The sequence below is a fragment of the Salvelinus sp. IW2-2015 genome, linkage group LG22, assembly GCF_002910315.2.
Source record: "Salvelinus sp. IW2-2015 linkage group LG22, ASM291031v2, whole genome shotgun sequence".
Classification (NCBI taxonomy): Eukaryota; Metazoa; Chordata; class Actinopteri; order Salmoniformes; family Salmonidae; genus Salvelinus; species Salvelinus sp. IW2-2015.
In genome coordinates this window covers 2,247,034-2,272,163 of record NC_036862.1, presented here as the reverse complement: position 1 = coordinate 2,272,163, position 25,130 = coordinate 2,247,034, and the positions used below count along the sequence as shown (strand labels likewise).

General features: G+C 41.5%; 1 protein-coding gene across 3 annotated transcripts in view; it reads left to right on the top strand.

The window, feature by feature from the left end:
• LOC111949527 (beta-1,3-glucosyltransferase) overlaps positions 1-25,130 on the top strand; it is a 147,192-nt gene that overhangs the window by 85,758 nt on the left and 36,304 nt on the right. For 2 of the 3 annotated variants that reach the window (XM_070433939.1, XM_023966787.3), the window contains 6 exons: positions 1,557-1,666; positions 5,151-5,227; positions 7,052-7,163; positions 11,215-11,351; positions 12,492-12,555; positions 20,340-20,471. In XM_070433939.1, the coding sequence (XP_070290040.1) occupies positions 1,557-1,666; positions 5,151-5,227; positions 7,052-7,163; positions 11,215-11,351; positions 12,492-12,555; positions 20,340-20,471 (632 nt within the window). The remainder of the gene's footprint in view (positions 1-1,556; positions 1,667-5,150; positions 5,228-7,051; positions 7,164-11,214; positions 11,352-12,491; positions 12,556-20,339; positions 20,472-25,130) is intronic. The other variant, XM_070433940.1, reaches the window with a different exon arrangement.

Sequence of the window (25,130 nt, the reverse complement as noted above, 5' to 3'; positions counted from 1 at the left end):
TCACGCTGAAACATGAGGTGATGGCAGTGGATGAATGGCACAACAATGGGCCTCAGGATCTTATCACGGTATCTCTGTGCATTGAAATTGCCATCATTAAAATGCAATTGTGTTTCTTGTCCATAGCTTATGCCTGTCCACACCATAACCATGAGCGGTTTGACATCAGCAAACCGCTCGCCCACACAGCGCTATACACGTGGTCTGCGGTTGTGAGGCCGGTTTGGATGTACTGCCAGTTCTCTAAAATGAGGTGGCTTATGATAAATGAACATTAAATGCACTGGCAACAGCTCAGGTGGACATTCCTGCAGTCAGAATGTCAATTGCACACTCCCTCAAAACTTGAGACATCTTTGGCATCTTTTTTGTGTGACAAAATCGCACATTTTAGAGAGCCCTTTTATTGTCCCCAGCACAAGGTGTGTCTGTGTAATAATCATGCTGTTTAATCAGTTTCTTGATATGTCATACTTGTCACGTGGATGAATTATCTTGGAAAAGGAGAAATGCTCACTAASAGGGATGTAAACAAATTTGGAACATTTCAGGTATCTTTTATTTCAGCTCATGAAACATGGGACCAACACTTTACATGTTGCGTTTATATTTTTGTTCAGTGTATATTTTCACAATCCTCCGAGCAAAGGGCTGTAAAATTGTCAGACAGTTTAGGGGATTTAATGCCGGTCGTTGGGTATATTTCCATTGAACTGTGTGATGGTGCCAAAATTGCACACATTCTTCACTCCATTAATCCTTCAGCCAGGTTGTTATTCCGTTGGCAAGCGAGAGAGACCGAGAGCTTATGTAGCTTACAGTCGTTCCAATGGCCACCGATGTGATTCGTCACCCAGGCAAGGCCCCCATTCCATCATTACTATTCTGTAAATGGATTCCGCATTAAGGCCGACTGCATTAGTGGGGCCTGTAATATGAGCCCTATAAAGGTGACAATAATGATATGTAAACGTTTCACACGCTGAGGCGGCCCACTTCCCTGAAGAGCGATCAAGGCTGTTAAAGAGACATTATCGAGCGGCTACAGCAAACTATCAGCAGGCTCCCTGTTACGCTCAGGCTCGTTACACACTGGCGAAACTCAATAATATTTACTAGGCTGCCCATCTTGTTTCTCTGCCCTTGCCACACAGTGGACAGCTGGGCTTTAGTCTGATTCAGCTATCTGTTGTTGTGTTCTGCCGCTGCATTAGTTAGTCCCCGTCTGACTGATCATCATTTACTGTCGTGTGTGTGTGTGTGTGTGTGTGTGTGTGTGTGTGTGTGTGTGACAGTGACATGTGTCACTCAGGCCAAATGAAATTCTTATTAAGGGGATGGTGATTGTCAACAATGGAGGTCAGAGTAAGGTAGAGCTGTTAATTATCTCTAGAATATCTTTAGAAAGGGAATGTGTCGTGTTGGTTTTTGCACAAATTCACATCCTGTGCTGTGTTTTTCTGACAATGTCTGAAAAGATGTGTGCGTATTTCTTCTTTTTTTAACCTGGTCTGTGCATGTCTCTGATCTGTTCCTGTGCTGTTCGTGTGTTGCAGACCTGCGAGAGATAGTGTTTGTGATCCAGAGCCAGAGTAACTCATTCCACGTGAGTCGGGCGGAGAGACAGAGAGCAGACCTGTTACAACAGACTCAGAGCCTCACACAGGTACCACCAGCGCCACCAATGCCACTTAGTCACACACACAGCATATGTTTTACTATCCTGTATTTACATTCAAAATCCTATTTTCCCTGAACCCTAACCTTAACGCCTACCCCTAATTGTAACCCTAACCTGGGAAATGTCCCCATGAGGGAGTATTCCTTGTTTTACTATCCTTGTGGGGACATTTGTGGATTTCCGGTACACACACACACACACACACACACACACACACACACAGGTTTTTAGAGAAACAACAGCATCCCTTAACTTCAACCATCTTCTCTAAGCAATATGGTTCATGGCCACAAATAGCTGTTACTTACCTACTTATTCCTCTTTCCTCCCTGTGGACCATATAGCCGTTACTCTTTTGGAATAATTTGTGTGGAAAACCATCAGTTTAGTGTAACCGTGTCAAGTTCAACTCTTCACGTTGAAATACCACCATTTGAATTGTTTTTCGGTGAAGCTTCCAGCTAAAGTGTTTCAAAATGGTGGTCAAGTGTGTTAGTGAGACAGAGGACGCAAGATCATATACCAGTGCAGGCTTGTGAGCGAGAAAGCTAGACTTTTAAATTAATTAAATAAAGCCATTGAGAGTGGTTACATTTCTCCAGCCCCATCCCTTACCAAAACAGAGGTGGGGTGCCTGCTTTGTTGTTTTTTGAACTGCAGATTGTTCCTTTAACACTGTGTTATAAAACCTAATTTAGGAGTGGAGTTGATACGTTCTGTACAGATACCGTAGACAACCAATGAAATAAAGGATATGTCTTTTCACAACAAACATAATCAACATCAATTAGCCATGAAAGAGGCACCAGTGCAGCCCATGCTTTTTGCCACATGGTGTCAGCATTGCTTTTTATGTGGAAAGGGATCATTGTCTCAGTTTGTATCCCCATCTGAGAGTTAGAGAGAACTAGGTACTGGTAGCATAGTGTATTGTCCAGTAGTGAAATGAAATAAAGTAGCTTTCACTAAGTCAGTCTGTTATGGAAAGAGCAGGTGTTCTTAATGTTTTGTATAGTCAGTGCATAACCCCTATATGACGTCCAGGGGGACATTGMGACTGACTTCCTGTGTCAACACAGGGAGGCCAGCTAGATCTATTAGAGACAGCCATCATTGAAGTCGTTTGTGGTGACGAAGGACAACAAGGGGCTTTGTACAAAACAAAGTAATCAGCGATTGGATCGTTTCTGGCTGGCCACACTTAGTATACAAAACATTAAGAACACCTGCTCTTTCCATGACAGACTGATCAGGTGAATCCAGGTGAAAGCTAGGATCCCTTATTGACGTCACCTGTTAAATCCAAGGGAAGGAGACAGGTTAAAGAAYGATTTTTAAGCCTTGATACAAAACACACACGGATTGTGTACAGTATGTGTGCCACTCAGAGGGTGAATTGGCAACACAAAATATTTAAGTGCCTTTGAACGGAGTATGGAGGTAGGTGCCAGGCACACCGGTTTGTGTCAAGGACTGCAGCGCTGCTGATTTTTCATGCTCAACAGTTTCCTGTGTGTATAAAGAATGGTCCACCACCCAAAGGGCATCCTGCCAAACTGACACAACTGTGGGAATCATTGGCGTCAACATGGGCCAGCATCCCTGTGGAACGCTTTCGACACCTTGTAGAGTCCGGTAACCCGACCAATTGAGGCTGGCTGTTCTGAGGGGGGGGGGTGCACAACTCCGTATTAGGAAGGTGTTCTGAATGTTTGGTATACTCAGTGTATAGTCAGACTGATTCAGCTGCATATCTCTATAAAAAGTGGCTGTGTGTAAGACAGTCCCTTGCAAGAGCTCGCAGAGTTTGTGCGTGCGTGTGTGTGGGTGCGTGCGTGCGTGCGTGCGAGCATGCATGTACGTATGAGTGTGGAGGCTCTGGCTGTTGCAGGGACCCTTTCCCTGCAACAGGGAAAGGGTCCTTTACACACACCCCACCCAGTCTACTCCATGAGTAAAGCTTAGCATACTGTGTGTCTGTGATGGCTGTGTCTCTCTGAAGTGGTGTAAAGCGATGGGTTTTTGTCCCTGCAGCCTGCCTGGTGTTTGAACTGACTTGTTTCTTACTACCTGAGGTGAAAGTCAAGTTTAGACTGGTGAATATGCCGTTATGAGCCTCGTTATGTTGTTAGTGTGTATATGGGGCTTGACTGAGCTGCTGGAAAACCCCCGGCTGACTAATGTGGTTAACATACTGGACACAGGCTAGGGTTAGGGATTTACAGTCCAGTACTATGATGGTGGGATGCTAGGTATTTGTGGGGCATTGCTGTTGAGTAGCTGGAGAGAGGCTATGTGTCTGTGAGCAGCATGGTCCCCCTTGGTTTCCAGTCTGCTGAGCGGAGTGGATGCAGTCATGAACCCTTGTTTTCCTCTCTGTGTGAGACCACCTCAGGCCACTACGGAATACCTCACATGCCCTTGAACTCGGAATCCGAGAAGGTTTGATTGAAACCCAAGTTTTGTGTTTTCACGAAAGTGGTTAGGGCAGTCAAATACTTCAATACTTTGTGGCAATCTTTTGCACACGAGAGTACCTTTAGGCTACACGCAGTTTGTTTGTTTTAAAATAACCATTCTATAGGTACTTAGTAGAGCTGGGCGGTATGAACAAAAATCCTTATTGTGATAAATTGCCTGAAATTGCGATAAAAGGATGACCCTTTAAACTACTACTACTAGTAGTCTGATGGTTGTAGCTGTAAATTGTCCATTTAACAATCGCCCATATTAGCAAACATTCAAACTACACATTTCTCTGGTGTAGGCTACTTATTGTAATGAACAACATCAGCAAAATGCCTGCGATAAGTGACCGCTATGGTCGGTGTCAAATGTTCGGTTTATCGTCCCAGCTCTAGTACTTAGGCTTTGTTTCTGTGCCACTGCCGTCTCCAACTAAACAAACACAATTTCTTCTAATCTAGAACCAGATTCTTTGAGGACTGTCCTTCCATAGGTTCCTTAGGTTGTCTTTCCTCCTGCTGTAAACTAAAGACTTTGGTTACTCTGCCCTAAATTGAAGAGTTCCTTTCTTAGTTACTCTGCTCGAGATTACTGCTGTAAAGTGAAGACTACCTCTTAGGTTGGGGCGGCAGGGTAGCCTAGTGGTTGGAGCGTTGGACTAGTAACTGAAAGGTTGCAAGTTCAAATCCCCGAGCTGACAAGGTACAAATCTGTCCCTGAACAGGCAGTTAACCCACTGTTCCTAGGCCGTCATTGAAAATAAGAATTTGTTCTTAAGTGACTTGCCTAGTTAAATAAAGGTAAAAAAATAAATAATAAAAAAGGTTACTGTTTTAAAGTAAATACTATTTGAGTTAATCTGCTGTAAAGAAAATACTTCCTTGGGTTACTACTGTAAACACTTCCTTAGTTACTCTGCTCTKAAGTCAATACTTCTTTAGTAAAGATTTCCAGAGATCCCACTGTTGGGCTTGACTTAATTAAAAACTTTTTCTCTTTTCAGACACCACCTCCGGTCCTGCTCCTCCACAGTCTGACAGACAATGAGGGAGACTGGAGCATCCTTCCTGTGCTGCCTTAGTAAGTGCTTGGGCCTATCAGCTCTCAAAAGCGCAGCCATTACCCACATTCACAAAGACTTCCATCCTGTAATTCCCATCCATACAGTACAGTAGGGATGTAACGATTCACCGATAAAGTTGACGAATCGGCGGTTAAACATTTTTTGGGCCTCAAATGACTTTCTTTCTACCTTCTGAAAATACCCCTCATATTGTGACAACTGCGTCCTCTCCTTCAGTGTTGAACCAAGAATGTAATTATGTTGCTGGTCATTGATCTGCAAGTCATTTTGCATGCCGAACAACCCCTCAGTAGCCTATTCAAACTGCGCACTGTGTGCCGCTTCGTGCGCTGACCAACGAGATTTAGGCCTATTTCTGATCTACAAGTCACATTCAGCATTTAAATGTTTGTAAAATGGCCTTCACAATATTAGGCTTAATTTGTTGAGTGACAACCAATATAATTTGCTAGGTAATTTTATTCAAATGCATTTTTGAAAATTGTGATTTACTGGAATATAAATAGCTTAAGCTACTGCCGGAGACAACTCAAGCATGCATGCACATACAGCTTTCAAGAGATGTTGGGCGAGCTTCACCATCCCWTCATCAAATCTAACATTGCCCCCCGCCCAACTGATAGTTTCCCTAATGGCCGGGCTCAGGTGCCTACATACACCATAGACATATACGTCATACGCACACGCACACGCACACACGCAACATGTTAAGTGTCGGTCCCATGTTTTATGAGCGGAAATAAAAGATCCCAGAAATGTTACATATGCACAAAAAACAGATTTCTCTCAAATCTTGTGCACGAATTTGTTTACATTCCTGTCAGTGAGCAGTTCTCCTTTGCCAAGATAATTCATCCCCCTGACAGGTGTGGCATATCAAGAAGCTGATTAAACGGCATGATCACTACACAGGTGTCCCTTGTGCTGGGGACAATAAAAGGTCACTCTAAAATGTGCAGTTTTGTCACACAACACAATGCCACAGATTTCTCAAGTTTTGAGGGAGCTTGCAAATGGCACGCTGACTGCAGGGATGCCCACCAGAGCTCTTGCCAGAGAATTGAATGTTCATTTCACTACCATAAGCCACCTCCTACGTAATTTTTGAGAATTTGGCAGTACATCCAACTGGCCTCCGCATACAACCGCAGACCACGTGTATGGCGTCGTGTGGGCGAACGGTTAACGGATGTCAACGTTGAGAACAGAGTGCCTCATGGTGGCGGTGGGGTAAAGTCTTTGAAATCGTTTCAAACTAAAACGTGTAGTTCTTGTATCCTATCGGAGCTCATGTATCTAGATACGTATTGAATCGCCTTGTAAGGGAAAGATGCACAGCCCTACTATACAGCATATGGCTGTCTCCACCTGCTAGGGTCAGGCAAAAACATATAATCTCTGGCAAATAATCATGTAGCAATATTGGAGGTTATATGAAAGTATTATTTATTTAGTACAACATGACCAATATACACAATACTTAATTTGTTTGAATTTTAGATGGTATWTATCCTATTGTATAACAGGATTAGCTACCATACTATGATAGTTACCTATAGCCACCCGTCAACTTATGCCCTGTTCTGCCTTTTGCTAGCCTGGGTGTCAGTCTGTTTCTGCTCTCTTGMCAACTATTTATTGAATTCTCATGCCAAACAATGACAACAATGATGGAGTAGGCAAGAGCGTAATACAGATCTGGAACCAGGCTAGCCTTTTTCCTACAATGTCAAAACGAAAGGTCATGTCATGAATGTATCCACTGGTTCAATAAGCTGTGCAAAGGTCTGGTGACCCTGACAGTATTTCCGCTTCCTCAGCTTATCCTTGTTGTTTGGGAAGAACTCATCCTGGTTGGTGTTTCTGGAAGAGGAGACTAACGTCAAGGTGACCAAACTGCTCCAGGCCCTCAGGAAGTTTGACAGGAGAAAAGTAAGTGACCCACCGACTTAGGATTGTAATAATAATATTTTTACACGGAGGGACCACTCTGTACCAGTCTTTACTTACCGTATTCACAGTACTTCACTTCTCCTTAGCCAACGACAGGGGAATTTCCCCACTGAGCACCAGCCTTCTGTCTCAGGAGCTGTAATAGAGTCAGTGGGTTGGACCTAGTCTTGGAAACCAACACCCTAGGCAACAGCAGTGACTAGGGTCTGGAATTAATGATGGACTGTCATGGTAACTTCTAAAAGGAAAAAAATATATTCCGGGTATGGTCCTCTTCAGCAGAATACCGTCTCTGAAATACTAACCCTGGTTATGGTCAAATTAAAGTGAGTATTGGACATCATTTTTCATTCCAACTTTAAGCATTGGGTTGGATCCTGTATCTGGGCCCATATAAGCCTAGTCTCTAGACAGACAGGTTGCTTCCGGCAATATACCAATGCTCCAGCTTAACACATCTGTAGAAGTTCCAGCATCAGTTGGGACAGTGTGGTCTGGTCAGAAATAGGAATCGTGTTACTGGTAACGTCTCTGCCGGATCCGCTTGTTGCCCTAGCTCAGGGATGGGCAACTCCAGTCCTCGGGGAACCCAGCTAACACACTTGACTCATCAACTTCAGTTTAGAATGCAATTCATTTAATAAGCTGTGTTTGCTAAGGATGGAGAAAAAGTGTGACACCACTCTGGCATCCCAGGACTGGAGTTGCCCATCTCTGCTCTAGCTAAACACAATTCCTGCCTGCATTTTAAGCTCTGCCTACCCAAACTCATTATTTGTTGGGAGAGTTGTCTGTCTGAAGAGGAATTTTACGAAATGTTAGATAGAAGCCGACATCCTCCTCAGACCTTTTGTGCCGTTGCCTAGCTTGCGCTGCTCCTAGTTCTGGAATATCTGAGACGAATGTAGGCCTGCTGTCCAACCAGCCTGTAAAGCAGGCTGTCTGTCAAACACAGTATGAGCTGCTTTAGCCGCCTCGCTCTCCGGAGGCCTATTTTAATCTGTCTCACTCCAACAATAATAATGGTGTTAAGATTGTATTTTAGCGGCAGCACAGATGCAGGCAGGGTTTATTAAGGTGTCATCATTTGGGGTGGCAGGTAGCCGAGTGGTTAGAGCATTGGGCCAGTAACCGAAAGGTTGCTAGATCGAATCCCCGTCGTTCTGCCCCTGAACAAGGCAGTTAACCCACTGTTCCTAGGCCGTCATTGTAAATATGCATTTGTTCTTAACTGACTTGCCTGGTTAAATAAAATAAATAAAAATATATACAGTGGGGAGACAAAGTAGATTTCACTGCCGATTTGCAGGTTTTCCTACTTACAAAGCATGTAGAGGTCTGTAATTTTATCATAGGTACACTTCAAGCTGTGAGGACGAATCTAGAAACATAAAACCAGACACATCATGTAATCTTTAAGTAATGCCAAGTATATGCATTGTTATTGGCATGTATGACATAAGTATTTGATCACCTACCAACCAGTAAGAATTCCGGCTCTCACAGACCTGTTAGTTTTTCTTTAAGAAGCCCTCCTGTTCTCCACTCATTACCCTGTAATACTGCACCTGTTTGAACTCGTTACCTGTTAAAAGACACCTGTCCACACACATCAATCAAACAGACTCCAACTCTCCACAATGGCCAAGACCAGAGAGCTGTGTAAGGACATCAGGGCTAAAAATTGTAGACCTGCACAAGGCTGGGATGGGCTACAGGACAATAGGCAAGCAGCTTGGTGAGAAGGCAACAAATGTTGGCGCAATTATTAGAAATGGAAGAAGTTCAAGATGACGGTCAATCACCCTCGGTCTGGGGCTCCATGCAAGATCTCACCTCGTGGGGCATAATGATCATGAGGAAGGTGAGGGATCAGCCCAGAACTACACGGCAGGACCTGGTCAATGACCTGAAGAGAGCTGGGACCACAGTCTCAAAGAAAACCATTAGTAACACACTACGCCGTCATGGATTAAAATCCTGCAGCGCACACAAGGTCCCCTGCTCAAGCCAGCGCATGACAGGCCCGCGTCTGAAGTTTTGCCAATGACCATCTGGATGATCCAGAGGAGGAATGGAGAAGGTCATGTGGTCTGATGAGACAAAAATAGAGCTTTTTGGTCTAAACTCCACTCGCCGTGTTTGGAGGAAGAAGAAGGATGAGTACAACCCAAGAACGCCATCCAACCGTGAAGCATGGAGGTGGAAACATCATTCTTTGGGGATGCTTTTCTGCAAAGGGGACAGGACGACTGCACGTATTGAGGGAGGATGGATGGGGCCATGTATCGCGAGATCTTGGCCAACAACCTCCTTCCGTCAGTAGAGCATTGAAGATGAGTCGTGGCTGGGTCTTCCAGCATGACAACGACCCGAAACACACAGCCGGGCAACTAAGGAGTGGCTCCGTAAGAAGCATCTCAAGGTCCTGGAGTGGCCTAGCCAGTCTCCAGACCTGAACCCAATAGAACATCTTTGGAGGGAGCTGAAGTCCGTATTGCCTAGCGACAGCCCCGAAACCTGAAGGATCTGGAGCAGGTCTGTATGGAGGAGTGGCCAAAATCCCTGCTGCAGTGTGTGCAAACCTGGTCAAGAACTACGGAAACGTATGATCTCTGTAATTGCAAACAAGGTTTCTGTACCAAATATTAAGTTCTGCTTTTGCGATGTATCAAATACTTATGTCATGCAATCAAATGCAAATTAATTACTTAAAAATCATACAATTTGATTTTCTGGATTTTTGTTTGATTCCGTCTCTCACAGTTGAAGTGTACCTATGATAAAATTACAGACCTCTACATGCTTCGTAAGTAGGAAAACCTGCAAAATCGGCAGTGTTCAAATACTTGTTCTCTCCCTGTATATTTTTTTTTTAAATACTACCATTTTACTTCTAGCTCGTCTCCAGAGCCACTCTCTCTGAGGTTCAGGATCCAGGTGTTGCAGGTTGATTAGCTAGTTGTTTTAAACCACGAGCACAGGATGCCAATAGAAAAGGTTTTGTCCTCCATAGTGTTATTGAGTTAATATTCATTTTGTTTWAAAAAAGTGGATTCTGAGGATAAAACCAGATAATGACAGTTGAAAGAGGTGTTGCTTAGTTTGTTTTCGAAGCAACACCTGTCATCCTATTGACTGCAGCAAAGTGAATGCTTAAACTTTCTGGATTTTGTTACCATCAATAATTCGGTCAAACATATATTTCTTGTTGTCTTGGGAGTTCAAAAATTCAGTTTTTGTTGCTTATTTTTATGGATGAAAGATTTGTTTTTTGATAAGCCTGGACCGTTGAAACAGGCTTTAAACCAAAGCATGAGAACTCAAAGCCCAATGTCATCCAACGGCCATCCTGATTAGTATATCCCGATACCGTCCAATGAACAACATCAAACTAATTACACCTCCCGGTGGTAAACCAGATCTTCACAAAAAATAGTTTTGTTCTTATTAACAGAAAACAGAGGTTCAAGTTATTCTTACTCTGAAAAACTATGCATAATAATTAAGTGAACCTTCCATCTGCTAGCCGGGACAGCCTGGAACCTGTAAGGGATTCCAATTCCAAGTGAGAAATAGAATTCAGTATTATCTCATCATCCACACACAGCCCTGAGCTCTGTGCACAGCGCTATATCAGGGATGAGGAAAGGATGTAGGCTGCCTTATGACTAATTTAAATAAATCACTCTGTATGTGTGACTTCAATTTAGACTCAATTCGATTCAGTATTAACGCAGGGACCATCTTTRCTATGGTCAAATAAAGTCCCAGAATAGTTTTGGGTACTTTAGAAACAGCTACTACTTCAATAACTAGTAGACTCCCCTTCAGAGATATGCTTCCATTTATCAGAATAAAATAAGTGTATGCATGCAAGCAGTAGTTTGTTAACATGTTTGCTCTTTCTATAAAATGTCTTTCTGCAATGTTTCTAATGTTTATAACCTCAATGAATACAGCCCAGATGTGTGGCGCGTTTTAGCAGCAATGTCACCATGATGCTGATGATATCACATCCATCCCTCAGGAGTGGTTCCTGGGTAAACCTCTTCATGATGAGGAGTCGACCATCATCCACCACTACGCCTTTGCAGAGAACCCCTCCATCTTTAAATACCCAGACTTCTCTGCTGCCTGGGCCCTTAGCATCCCCCTGCTTGACAGGTCAGGTCCTAATCTATATCTACYTTGTTTAACTCTTGTTGTCTCCATCGACCTTTATTTACAGGTGCAATCTGTGATTTGTACATCCATTTTTTTWAACTTCTAAATGAATTAAATAGCTACTGTATTTCCTCTTGGAAAATATAACTTATGAATGCCTCGTGAGATTAGTTCAACTGTCTTATCTGATCAGAACCCAAAATATAWGCTGTTTTAGTCCATTGTTTGTAAACAATGTACACTGAACAAAAATGTAAAGTGTTGGTCCCATGTTTCATGAGCTGAAATAAAAAATCCCAGAAATGTTCCATACGCACAAAAAGCGTATTTCTTTAAAATGTTGTGCACAAATTTGTTTATATCCTTCTTAGCGAGCATTTCTTCCTTGCCAAGATAATTCATCCAACTGACAGATGTGGCATATCAAGAAGCTGGTTAAACAGCATGATCATTACACAGGTGCACCTTGTGGTGGGGACAATAAAAGGGCACTTTAAAATGTGCAGTTTGTCACACAACACAGTGCCACAGATGTCAAGTTTTGAGGGAGCGAGCAATTGGCATGCTGACTGCAGCAATGTCCACCAGAGCTGTTGCCAGATAATTGAATGTTAATTTCTCTACAAACATCGTTTTAGAGAATTTGGCAGTGCGTCCAACAGGCCTCACAACTGCAGACCACGTGTAACATACGGCTTCTTCACCTTTGGGGTAAAGCCCTCCTAGGCCCACCCATGGCTGCACCCCTGCCCAGTCATGTGAAATCCATAGATTAGGGCCTAATTATTTTATTTCAACTGATTTCCTTATATGAACTGTAACTCAGTAAAATCTTTGAAATTGTTGCATGTTGCGTTGATATTTTTGTTGAAAGTTGAAAACAAACACTTTATAGCTTCAAAACCTAGTTAGAACTATCAGTTTGATCTGATGGATGCACCCATAGATCTATTTTCCTTATTGGTCTTTAGAAACCTGAATAGCGACCACATCTCAGCAATAATGGGGTCTACTGGACAATAACTTCTTTTATACTGTTWATTTCATTCTATCATTAATCATTGTTCAATTCTTAGTGGTCTAGGGAAATAATAATATTTATAACTCCAAATTCTAATAGCCAGTGATTTGATCTTGCAGGCTCGCAAACAAAGTGAGAGATGACCCACTCAAGTCTGACTTCACTATCGATCTGAAGCATGAGGTAAGATTTATATCTGACCGCTTTATCACTGTGAGTTCTGATGGTTCTAATGGAAATGTGTATAAAGAGTAATTAAATAAAATCAAAAATGTAGTCTTGAAATGTCGGCTACAGTTTGACGGCATGGAGTAAAGCAGATGTTTTTATCGCGTCATGATTTGTGTCACTAACAACGAATCTCTCCACAGTTTTTATGCACATATAAAACCCATATTAAAAAAATCACCACAGCTGTGATGGAAACAGGAAGTTTGGGTACAATTTTAGAAATGCAAACAGATAATTGTTCGTTCAACATGGTGGGATCTTTTTGTGCCTGTAAAATTAATTATGCGAGAAATGGCAGTGGAAACGTCTTAATGTGCAAATATTGATATAACCATCATATTGGGAAGAAAAAAATTGGAGTCACACGATGATAAGGTAGTGTGGTCCTTCCACTACGATTCGGAAAACAATGCAGTTTATTAGGCTACAGATTAAATATAAGTTTAAATGATGATGACGTTCAGAGTATGGTGTGAGTGCACAGTGATCTTGATGCTCCTATCTCAAAAATATTGAGGATCTTATTCTGGTGACATGAGGATTATTGCTTGACTGCCATTTGACAAATAAAAATATCCTTGCTCTTATCCATAATAATCTCATGATGTAACTAGCCTACCGGCACTGTATCTGCAAGCTGTTGGTTAGAGCACACGTGCCAAGACCAGAGTAGGCACATTTGCTATTTAACGCAACGTTTTTGACAAAAATCGGTAGATTTGAAAATGTGATGGAACATTGAACTTTCGATTTTTTTTCRGGACATGAAAACTTGAGCGTTAAAAGTATTGTACATTTTCAGTGCACTACATCATCACACACTGATTTTTGCATTTGATGAAAACACACCACTGTTGGGAAAATGTGCATATTTTCTTTTTGCGGATTCTAGAATATTCTCATGAAAATYTGTTGCCAATTGGATGGAAACCTAGTTTATCTTCAATTTGTATTATCCTTCTCTGCTGTCACCCTGCCCTTTCCTGCTGCTGTTGACTGGAGAGCCAAGCAGATGCTAATCAAGTGAAGTATAATTTAATATAACCAGGTGTCAAAAACTCATTACATCTGACAATAGCCCAATAGAAGCAGCTTCCTCCACTTATCTCCCTCCTCATAGAGCCCAGGTGGCTGTCACATTGTTGTCTGAGGACACTCTGTCCCTGTGCCTTTCCATTCAGTTTTTTTAGCCCCGTCTCAGAGCATCTTCAGTCCTTCATTCAGGGGAGAAATTGAATTGCGCTCACTGTATCCCTGTCTCTCTCTCTCTCACTCCCTATCTCGGCTGGGTTTTTCTCCCAACTGTCTGGACTCATATTGCCTGTCACATTTCTCTGCCTCATGGATTTAGCCTCAGATATGAAAGACAGCGAATGGTAACACTTTACAATGAGGATAATGCATGAGTTAATGCATGAGTTAACCTGAATAAATAATTAATTCATATATCTACGAAGCAATTATGCATGGTATGTATGTTTACTAAGCCATCAACAATCCATGAATAAATGATTTAGCAAGCTTATAGTTCATGTCATTTAATAGGTTAGACTTCAGTGAGGTTTTTGACATTATTGATCATAGTCTGCTGATGGAAAAACGTACAGTTGAAGTTGGAAGTTTACATACATCTTAGCCAAATACATTTCAACTCAGTTTTTCACAATTCCTGACATTTAATCCTAGTAAAACTTCCCTGTTAGGATCACCACTTTATTTTAAGAATGTGAAATGTCACAATAATAGTAGAGATAATGATTTATTTCAGCTTTTATTTGTTTCATCACCTTCCCAGTGGGTCAGAAGTTTACATAGACTCAATTAGTATTTGTTAGCATTGCCTTTAAATTGTTTAACTTGGGTCAAACATTTTGGGTACCCTTCCACAAGCTTCCCACAATAAGTTGGGTGAATTTTGGCCCATTCCTCCTGCTGGTGTAACTGACAACTTGTTAATCATTAGCGAACTAATGGTACTGCATAAAAAAAACTAATAATACATCAGAGTATGTCATTTATCTTTAATTTCAAAAGCAGAATTATCAACATCACAGTTTCATCACTAGCTTAGCTAACGTTAGCTAACTTGAAAGATTAGCCTACCAAAACAGTAGCTAGCTAACAGCAGATAATGACTTGGTATAAATGTCTGCATTGAACTTCAAAGACCATTTCATTTTGGTAGCTAAATGTTTGCCGTCTGTTGTAAATACTGCTGTCACAGTGTTTTGAAACGCTAGACATGGCATGCTAGCTAATCATTAGCTCGGTGGCTAGCTTCTTTTTTTTGTGAATACAGGATTTATTTGTCTGTGCCATTTTCGTAGCCTACATTCTTCTGGAACAGAGAGAGGCAAACACGAACTCACAGGGCACGTCGAACCAGCGCTTCTCACTTGCAGCATTCATCTCCAGACAGTCCTTTCCTACTCCAGTGTTATTGGGCTCGTAAGTGTTACGGTTAGTGTAATAAAATCTGGACCAATCTGACCACATCCATGTTCCCTCCTTGACTGCATCAAAACCTCCAACCCAGGTCCTAGGTAGCTGGCCAGTGGTATCCTGTATCAGTGCTTGCATGGACTGGTACTTTAAAAAGCTCTGCACGGATGCTAGGTTTCCACTAAGTGCCAAACAGTTTTGCTCCAAATTGGCCCATGACCGCTGAATGCTGACAAACTTGAAACAGCGTGATCCATAGGTTTTCATCAAGGATGCTGCCACCACTATGCTTCACCATAGGGATTGTGCCAGGTTTTCCCCAGACGTGACGCTTGACATTCAGGCCAAAGAGTTCAATCTTGGTTTCATCAGCCCCGAGAATCTTGTTTCTCATGGTCTGAGAGTGTAGATTGATGAGGAAAAATGTACATTCTATCCATTTTATAATAAGGCTGTAACGTAACAAAATCTGGAAGAGGTAAAGGGGTCTGAATACTTTCGAATGAACTGTATATCAGACCGTATAGCATTGGTATGACAAACCATTTATTTTTACTGCTCTAATTACATTGGTAACCAGTTAATAATAGCAATAAGGCACCTTGGGGGTTTGTGGTATATGACCTATATACAATGGCTAAGGGCTGTATCCAGCACTCCGCTTTGCGTCGTGCCTAAGAACAGCCCTTGGCCGCGGTATATTGGCCATATACCACACCCCCTTGGCCTTATTGTTTAAATAGAGTATTGAGTGAATTTCATTCTCTACCTCTTCGAGGTCACTGTAGTTACAAACTCTCTCCTCTTCCATTTCACCGCAATACCATCCCTGATCTTACCTGTGCACATAGGGGGCGRCAGGTAGCCTAGTGGTTAGAGCTTTGGGCAAGATCGAATCCCTGAGCTGACGAGGTAAAAATCTGTCGTTAACCCATTGTTCCTAGGCTGTCATTGAAAATAAGAATTAGTGGATTTACCTAGTTAAATAAAGGTTAAAAAAATATAATCTCCTATTTTAAGTAGGGTGCACGATAGTAGTAGTGCACTAACATGCACTATGGACACCCCTTCAAATTGGTGCATTTGGCTATTAAAGCCACACCCATTGCTGACAGGTGTATAAAATTGAGCACACAGCCATGAGTGTCTATAGTCAAACATTGTCAGTAGAATGGCCTTACTGACTTAGTGACTTTCAACGTGGCACCGTCAGAGGATGCCACCTTTCCAACAAGACAGTTTTTCAAATTTCTTCCCTGCTAGAGCTGCCCCGGTCAACTGCAAGTGCTGTTATGTCTATGAACAACAATGGCTCAGCCGCGAAGTGGTAGGCCATCAAGCTCACAGAACRAGACCGCCAAGTGCTGAAGTGTGTAGTGCGTAAAAATCGTCKGTCCTCGGTTGCGACACTCACTACCGATTTCCAAACTGCCTCTTGAAGCAATGTCAGCACAATAAATGTTTGTCGGGAGCTTCATGAAATGGGTTTCCATGACCAAACAGCCGCACACAAGTCTAAGATAATCATGCGCAATGCTTTGTACACGGGGGAATTGTCATGCTGAAACAGGAAAGGGCTTTCCCCAAACTGTTGCCACAAAGTTGGAAGAACAGAATCGTCTAGAATGTCATTGTATGTTGTAATGTTAAGATTTACCTTCACTGGAACTAAGGGGCCTAGCCCAAACCATGAAAAACAGCCCCTGACCATCATTCCTCCTCCACCAAACTTTACAGTTGGCGCAATACATTCAGGCAGGTAGTGTTCTCCTGGCATCCGCCAAACCCAGATTTGTCCGTGGGACTGCCAGATGGTGAGGCGTTATTCATCACTCCAGAGAAAGGGTTTCCACTGCTCCAGAGTCCAACGGTGGCGAGCTTTACACCAGTCCAACCCTCGCTGGCATTGCGCATGGTGATCTTAGGCTTGTGTGCGGCTTGACAAACGGACTTGTTGGGAAGGTGGCATCCCATGACGGTGCCACGTTGAAACTCACTGAGCTCTTCAGTACAGCCATTCTACTGCCAATGCTTGTCTATGGAGATTGCATGGCTGTGTGCTCGATTTTATATACCTGTCAGCAACGGGTGTGGCTGAAATAGCTGAATTCACTAGTTTGAAAGTGTGTCCATATACTATTGTATATACTGCAGTTACCAAAACTACAAAAGAGCAAAATGAGATACAATAACTATCTAAGATACTCAAGTGAGAGAGTGGTGTGGAGCCATTCACTCTTTCCTTCCTCTAACAACTCGGCAGACCCGTCTTTGTTTCGGCGACGGCCTTAGTTTTGCTGATGAGACCACCACTGACACGACCGCCGCTTACAGCTACCGCTGAGAAACCAGGCGAGACTAAACTAATTGTTAATTGCTTAGTAGAGGTGAAGAGAACACTTTCCTGTACTAATTGCTGATTGCCTAGGAGAGGAGAAACCACTCCCCCTCCAGTACAGCCACTGATTACCAAAACAAGTTACAAATCGCCATGCCCCTTAATCCTGGTTGATGTGTCAACAATCATCTGCAAGTTATGAGCAGTCAGCAGTTCACACACCAACTAGGCCACTGGGAAGACAGGCAGGCCTTAAAGTAGATGGCCCTAGCTAGCAAAAAGACAGTAATAGACAATAGATCAAGACAAAAAATATACTTATCACACCTGGCGATATCAGGAGTTCTCTAGATATAAAAACTACCATGACGTCTGAAAGACAGACTGAGTGGGCGGGGAGCTAGTAGGCTAAGTGGGTGGGGTGGTCACCTTGCAGTGAGATTATCTCCAGCAAATATTCTGCTACACAATGCAAATCAAACAACATTGAAATTGCATGCAACATCCAATCCTATCATCCATCACATCATGGTTTCATAATTATACTTTTTTTTATCCAACTGTTTGGTTATTGTAACAGCATCAATATAGACAAAATGTTGGCTGCTATAATTAAGCTAGCTAGCCTAAATGGAATTGTCAGCACTGTTATCAAGCTAGCTAGCTAGTTCATCTTGGACAATTTCAGTTGAACATGTACAGCTTTTACAGGTCTGGGTACTTTTCATTAAATATACTGTGTATGTTGACTGCCAGACAATGGTCATATATCATGACTATCAACGATGTCAAGAAGTTTGTATGAATCTTATGTTTGATGTGTCTCTTGATGTAATGACATGACAACTGCGTTGGAGTTTTGGGAAGCCCTTCCCTCGATTTTGTTCTATGCTGGCTGTAGACCTAGCTAACCAGTTACTAGCTAACACCAGAAACAGAAAAAAGCAACAAAAAAAACCTAGAAGTATCTTTTCCTTAGGGGAAACCTGTAATTATATTTGCTGACACGCTGCAGTAAAATTGACACCAGTTGACTAGCTACTTAGCAATGTAAACCACACCCCTCTGCAAAAACTCCTTCTGCGATGTTGGTTACAAGGCGGTACCTATTTAAATTATGTAAGAGAATAAGATGTTACCATTAGTGTATTCAAATGAGAGATTTTGTGATATCACAAAAACCCTTTTAATAATCCCACCTCCTGAATCCAAGTTTTTGACATGTGGGAGTCGAACAGTAACTTGATTATCAATGTAGAAGCAAATACATTTTTTCCTACTTTGGTCATCCTGCTTTGATCTGGTTTCATCCAAATATCATCACATTTCATGAAAAACATGATTTGGGCTGTGCAGGACCTCTTTAATATCAATTTAAATAACTGTATTGTGGCTTCCTGTTTCACTGGGGTATTACAAATTAGGTAACACGCATGTAAAATCCAAATAACTCACAAATGAAAAGAGACAAATGGTTTTTGACTTTCATAAATCAGGCAATGGGTACGTAAAAACAACTGAAAAACTAAATATACCACTTACCACTATTAGGGCAACAATTAAGAAGTTTAAACCACTAGAACCATGCTAAACTTGCTAAACACACAGTGAGGAAGATTGTTCGGGTGGCAAAGAAAAGTCCAAGGGACACAGTTGGAGAATTACAGAACTTGGTCGCATCTTGGGGTCACCACATCTCCAAATCTAATATTAGACGCCACCTCCATGCCAATAGGCTATTTGAAAGGGTTACCATAAAAATGCCTTTATTGAGAGCAAACAACAAATGTAAACACCTAGAGTTTGCTAAACGTCATTGGCACTTGGATTGGAACCGGGTGCTATGGTCAGATGAGATGAAAATAGAGCTCTTTCTCCACGCACAACAGTGGTGGGTTTGGCCTCGACAGAAGGATGCATATGCAGAAAATAACCTAATACCTACTGTAAAATATAATGGTTGATCTTTGATGTTATTGGAGCTTTTTTGCTTCCACTGGCCCTGGGGCCCTTTCTGTAGTCTACCAAGTAGTTTCATGAACTCTACCTAGTAGTAGGACATTTTAGCCAAAAAATCTGGTTGCCTCTGCCAGGAGGCTGAAACTTGGCATCAAGTGGATATTCCAGCAAGACAATGACCCCAGGCACACATCAAAATCCACACAGAAATGTTTAATTGGCCACAAAAGAAACATTTTGCAATGGCCATCAGTCTCCGGACATGAACTCCATTGAAAACCTGTGGTTTGAATTGAGGAAGGCCAGTCCATAAGCGCAGACTGAAGAAAAGTGGAAAGTTTCTGTATAGAGGAATAGTCTAAGATCCCTCCCAGTGTGTTCTTATAATCTCATAAAACATTATAGAAAAAGGATAAGTGACGTTATCCTCGCAAGGGGACGATGTACAAAGTATTGAAAACAAGGGTGCCAATAATTTTGACATTTTTTTTWGATTTATTTTATTACTTGTTGAACAAAATCTTTTTCTCAGAGCAATTTGTATTGCTCTGAGCGAAATGCTTCGGTTTGGCTGGCGCCTATCTGAACGAGTGTGCTCGCATACTCCTTTAAAAGACTTAAGCTAGAAAAAGAAGAAAAAGCAGCGATAGTACTGTTTGTACACGTTGAGACGCCATAGCCACTTCCTCAAAAAAGTTTGAATTATTCTAAGATAACTCAAGAAATCTGTCATCATTTTGACGTTTTTGTCGAGTAGATCTTAAGATGTTTGGTGCTAAGATGCTTTGTGCAGTTTTTCTCAAGTCAAAAAATGTGCATGAAATCGATTCGTCTCTCGTTGAATGACAAACATTTAATTGAAGAATCCCTACTGTTGACAAATGATCGACGAAGGGGCGTAGACTTCAACTACCGATTTCGGCTTGCCTCAARAAAAAATGGTGTGTGCATGAGCAGCTGAAAAAAACAGTAACAGTATCTTCCCATGTTGTTGCAGGTAGCTCTGTATATCTGGGAGAATGGCCAAGGGCCTCGTCTGACGGCAGTCCCAGAGCTGTGTACTGAGCCAGAACACTCTCCCACTGCCCAACACTGTGCTACCACCCTCAGCAGTCCTGCTTCCCTGTGTGTAGGTACCAAGTTGTGCATACTGTACGTCACAGGTCCATTATTGACCACAGATCTGGGTTGAATAGTATATATTTTTTCTTTGTTACTTGGTGCACTTGATTGGGGTTTAAACGGCATTGCACCAATGGAATAGTCCCAAAAGTGCCGATACATGCTTTTGRGCCAAATCTGCAACACCCCCCCTGGTCTCACACAGGAACGATGATTATGTCGATCTTTATGCATGCAAACTATCAGAGAGTTGGAGAGGAATCTCAGGATTACTTCATTGTCCAAATCCTCTTTCTCCCTCAAGCGTTATTTTAGAGAACCCTATAATCTTCTTCCAGTACTTTACATTCCTGGATGAGACACTCTTCAGCAGGAAATTCCATGCTGGAATTCTGTTTCACAGCGTCGGGCAGCTGGAGTCCTCAAGAGCTGTGTTGGTATCACACCGTGTACCACTTTTCGTGATGCATGTGTCCAAAAACAACAACACTGCCTGTTAAATCAAAATAACAAATAAATGAGAATTACAACCCTTGATGACTCCATCTTAACTTAATTGTATCCTATAAGGTTATTCAAGCAATAGTAAAATAGACTACAGACAAGTGTTCCCTCATTCAGGGGCAGCGATCTCTCTCTGTCCTTCTCGTGGTCCCAATCACACGTAGGACTATTGATAAATTAGAAACTTCTTAGTGTTTACATAGCCCATTTAAATCTCACCCATTTAAGTCTCTAGTCTTTTTAGTGAGAGTAATCAAGCCTCACCAGAAAGTCATAACAGAGGTCAGAGGTCATTCAACCCCATTAAGTGAGTGTTTCTTTCCCTGTACCTCAGACATTACTTAAAGATATTTCAAACATTTTGTGTATCAGGTTTACATTGGATTTTTCAGTACATTTCTTATCAAGAGAATGAATATGTGTGCAACCAAAACTCTGACAATAGATGCTTTCATTTGTGTGCCCTTTAAGGTGCATAATTTCTAACCTGTGAAAAACCAATTAAAACCAAAATAACAAGACCCCACACAATAAATCAGTATAAACACCACTAACAAATATTCATAACAGGTAAAAACAAACAACATGGTTAGGCCTTACTTAATTTGGAAGTTCCCTTTAACAGACGGATTTGTGTACCTTTATACTAACTCCCAAGGCACCTGCCTCAGAAAGTATTTGACATGATAAACATGTTTAAAAAAAAAAAAAACTTGGTAGCAGACATTCCATCAGTCCTGGAAGAAAGAAAATAAACATGTACTTAGTTTGCACATCATAATCAGTCCAAAAAATTCGTAATCTTAATTGAGTTCACTGCATCTTGGGCAGGAAGTCTTGATTAAGCCTTGCCTACACAGAATTATACTTCAGACACATCAGATGATACTGTTTCCCGTAAAGCTGAATAGGCACCTTCTAAAGTAAACAACCCCAGCGCCCCTCTCTTGTAATCTTAATATGTTTTACCTGTTGCATTGCACTAGTCAAAATATGAAACCTGTTGTTTAACAAATCTGCTCGGACCTTCAAAAAGTTGGTGCTGGCTTATCAGCTCAATATTCGGTACCAAAACATTTATTTGAATCTACTTCAAATCTGGACACAGTTCCACGCAATGGAAACAAATTGTTTTAGATGACATTACATTTGATCCACCCAAACTATAGAATTAAGTAATAATAATTGGAACTGGTCAAAAACATATCTTATTCAATTCTTCATACCTCTGTCCCAAATTTCCCCACTGTGTCCCTTAGTCTGTTTGAGTTCAGTTAGTACTGGCTGCTATCTATTGTTCCACAAGAAACGTATCTCTAACCCAAACACCAGATGGCGGCCTCTAATTGAATATCAGTCCCAATGCTCAATCCCTCTGTTCGTAATGTGACCTTATATTGAGTGCTATCTGAAAGCCGCTAATATTACCATTCACTTTGTTACTTTCACGAGTCTCCATGTCTGTTTCCCTCAACTAGGATTCTCTTCTTCCCAATAGGAAGACGTTCTTAATCTCTACTGCTAATATACTTGGATCACTCTCAAACAATGTTCTGCTTTTCCCCCTATTGCGAGGTTTAAAACAAAACGAAACTATGTCTATTATTTTAAGATGAACATCTAATGCCCTGAATTTATAAAATACATCTGCCAATTCAGAAGGGAAGAGATACACTTTGGAGGGAGCTTCCTTTTTTAGCTCTTGAGACAAGAATCTCTTTCTGGGATCAACTTTCACTATAACTGTCTATCAGTCCCCTATAGATGGCGTGCTCTGTCCATACTAAGTCTCTACCTAGCAAGTTAAACTCTTGTAACCCATTATACATTCATACATTGTTACTTTATCAAATCTAGTAACCCATTATGCTATTAATTTCTCTGAGTTATTTTAACACCATTTACGTACGTCTACATGTTGTTGTATGTTATTATTATTTATATTATTACTTCATCAAAACTCTAGTAACCCATGATACGCTTCATACAGTTGAAGTCGAAAGTTTACATACACCTTAGCCAACTCAGTTTTTCACAATTCATGACATTTAATCCCAGTAAACACACCCTGTCTTAGGTCAGTTAGGATCACCACTTTTATTTTAAGAATGTGAGAATAGTAGTAGAGAGAATTACTTATTTCAGCTTTTATTTGTTTCATCACATTCCCAGTGGGTCAGTAGTTTACATACACTCAATTCGTATTTGGTAGCATTGCCTTTAAATTGTTTAACTTGGGTCAAACGTGTCTGGTAGCCTTCCACAAGCTTCCCACAATAAGTTGGGTGAATTTTGGCCCATTCCTCCTGACAGAGTTGATGTAACTGAGTCAGGTTTGTAGGCCTCCTTGTTCGCACATGCTTTTTCATTTCTGCTGACAAATTTTCTATAGGCTTGAGGTCAGTGCTTTGTRATGGCCACTCCAATACCTTGACTTTGTTGTCCTTAAGCCATTTTGCCACAACTTTGGAATTATGCTTGTGGTCATTGTCCATTTGGAAGACCCATTTGCCACAAGCTTTAACTTCCTGACTGATGTCTTGTGAAGTGCACCAGTCCCTCCTGCAGCAAAGCACCCCCACAACATGATGCTGCCAACCCGTGCTTCACGGTTGGGATGGTGTTCTTCGGCTTGCAAGCCTCCCCCTTTTCCTCCATACATAATGATGGTCATTATGGCCAAACAGTTATATTTTTGTTTTATCAGACCAGAGGACATTTCTCCAAAAAGTACGATCCTTGTCCCCATGTGCAGTTGCAAACCGTAGTCTGGCTTTTTTATGGTGGTTTTGGAGCAGTGGCTTCTTCCTTGCTGAGCAGCCTTTCAGGCTATGTCGATATAGGACTCGTTTTACTGTGGATATAGATACTTTTGTACTTGTTTCCTCCAACATCTTCACAAGGTCCTTTGCTGTTGTTCTGGAATTGATCACCAAAGTACGTTCATCTCTAGGAGACAGAACGCGTCTCCTTCCTGAGCGGTATGACGACTGCGTGGTCCCATGGTGTTTATACTTGCGTACTATTTTTGTACAGATGAACGTGGTACCTTCAGGCATTTGGAAATTGTTCCCAAGGATGAACCAGACTTGTGGACTACAATTTTTTTTCTGAGTTCTTGGCTGATTTCTTTAGATTTTCCCATGATGTCAAGCAAAGTGGCACTGAGTTTGAAGGTAGGCCTTGAAATACATCCACAGGTATATATGACTCAAATGATGCCAATTAGCCTATCAGAGCCTAAAGCCATGACATTATTTTCTGGAATTTTCCAAGCTGTTTAAAGGCACAGTCAACTTAGTGTGTGTAAACTTCTGACCCACTGGAATTGTGATACAGTGAATTATAAGTGAAATAATCTGTCAGTAAACAATTGTTGGAACAATTAATTGTGTCATGCACAAAGTAGATGTCCTAACCGACTTGCCAAAACGATAGTTTGTTAATTTAATTGGGACTAGGCCCTTTTTTTCTCCATTTCCTGTCTGAATGACGTGCCCAAAGTAAAGTGCCTGTAGCTCAGGCCCTGATGCCAGGATATGCATATAATTGGTACCATTGGAAAGAAAACCCTTTGGATTTGGTATAAATGTTAAAATAATGTAGGAGAATATAACACAATAGATATGGTATGAGAAAATCCAAAGAAAAACCAACCGGAATTATATATATTTTTTTGTAGAGACCATCCTCTTAGAAATGCAAGAGAAAGGTCATACTGAAAATTAGCTCCCTGGATGCAATTCCTATGGCTTCAACGGGGTGTCAGCAGTCTATGTTCAGGCTTGTAACTTCAAAAACGAATAAGAAATAACAGTTTTAGTAGAAGGACACAGTCTTGGAAATTTGTGTTTGCGCGCGCCGTGAAAACATTACGCATCTGCTAAAATCGGTTTCCTATTGAACATACTTCTTTCCGAAATAAATATTATGGTTTGATTACATTTTAGGGTATCTGGGGAGTAAATTTAAATGTATTTTGACTTGTTGAAACAAAGTTTAGGGGAAGATTTTCAGATTCCTTTCTCTGCATGTTGAACGAGTGGATTACTCAAATCGATGGCGCCAACTAAACAGACTTTTTGGGATATAAAGAAGGATTTTATCTAACAAAACGACACTACATGTAATAGCTGGGACCCTTTGGATGACAAATCAGAGG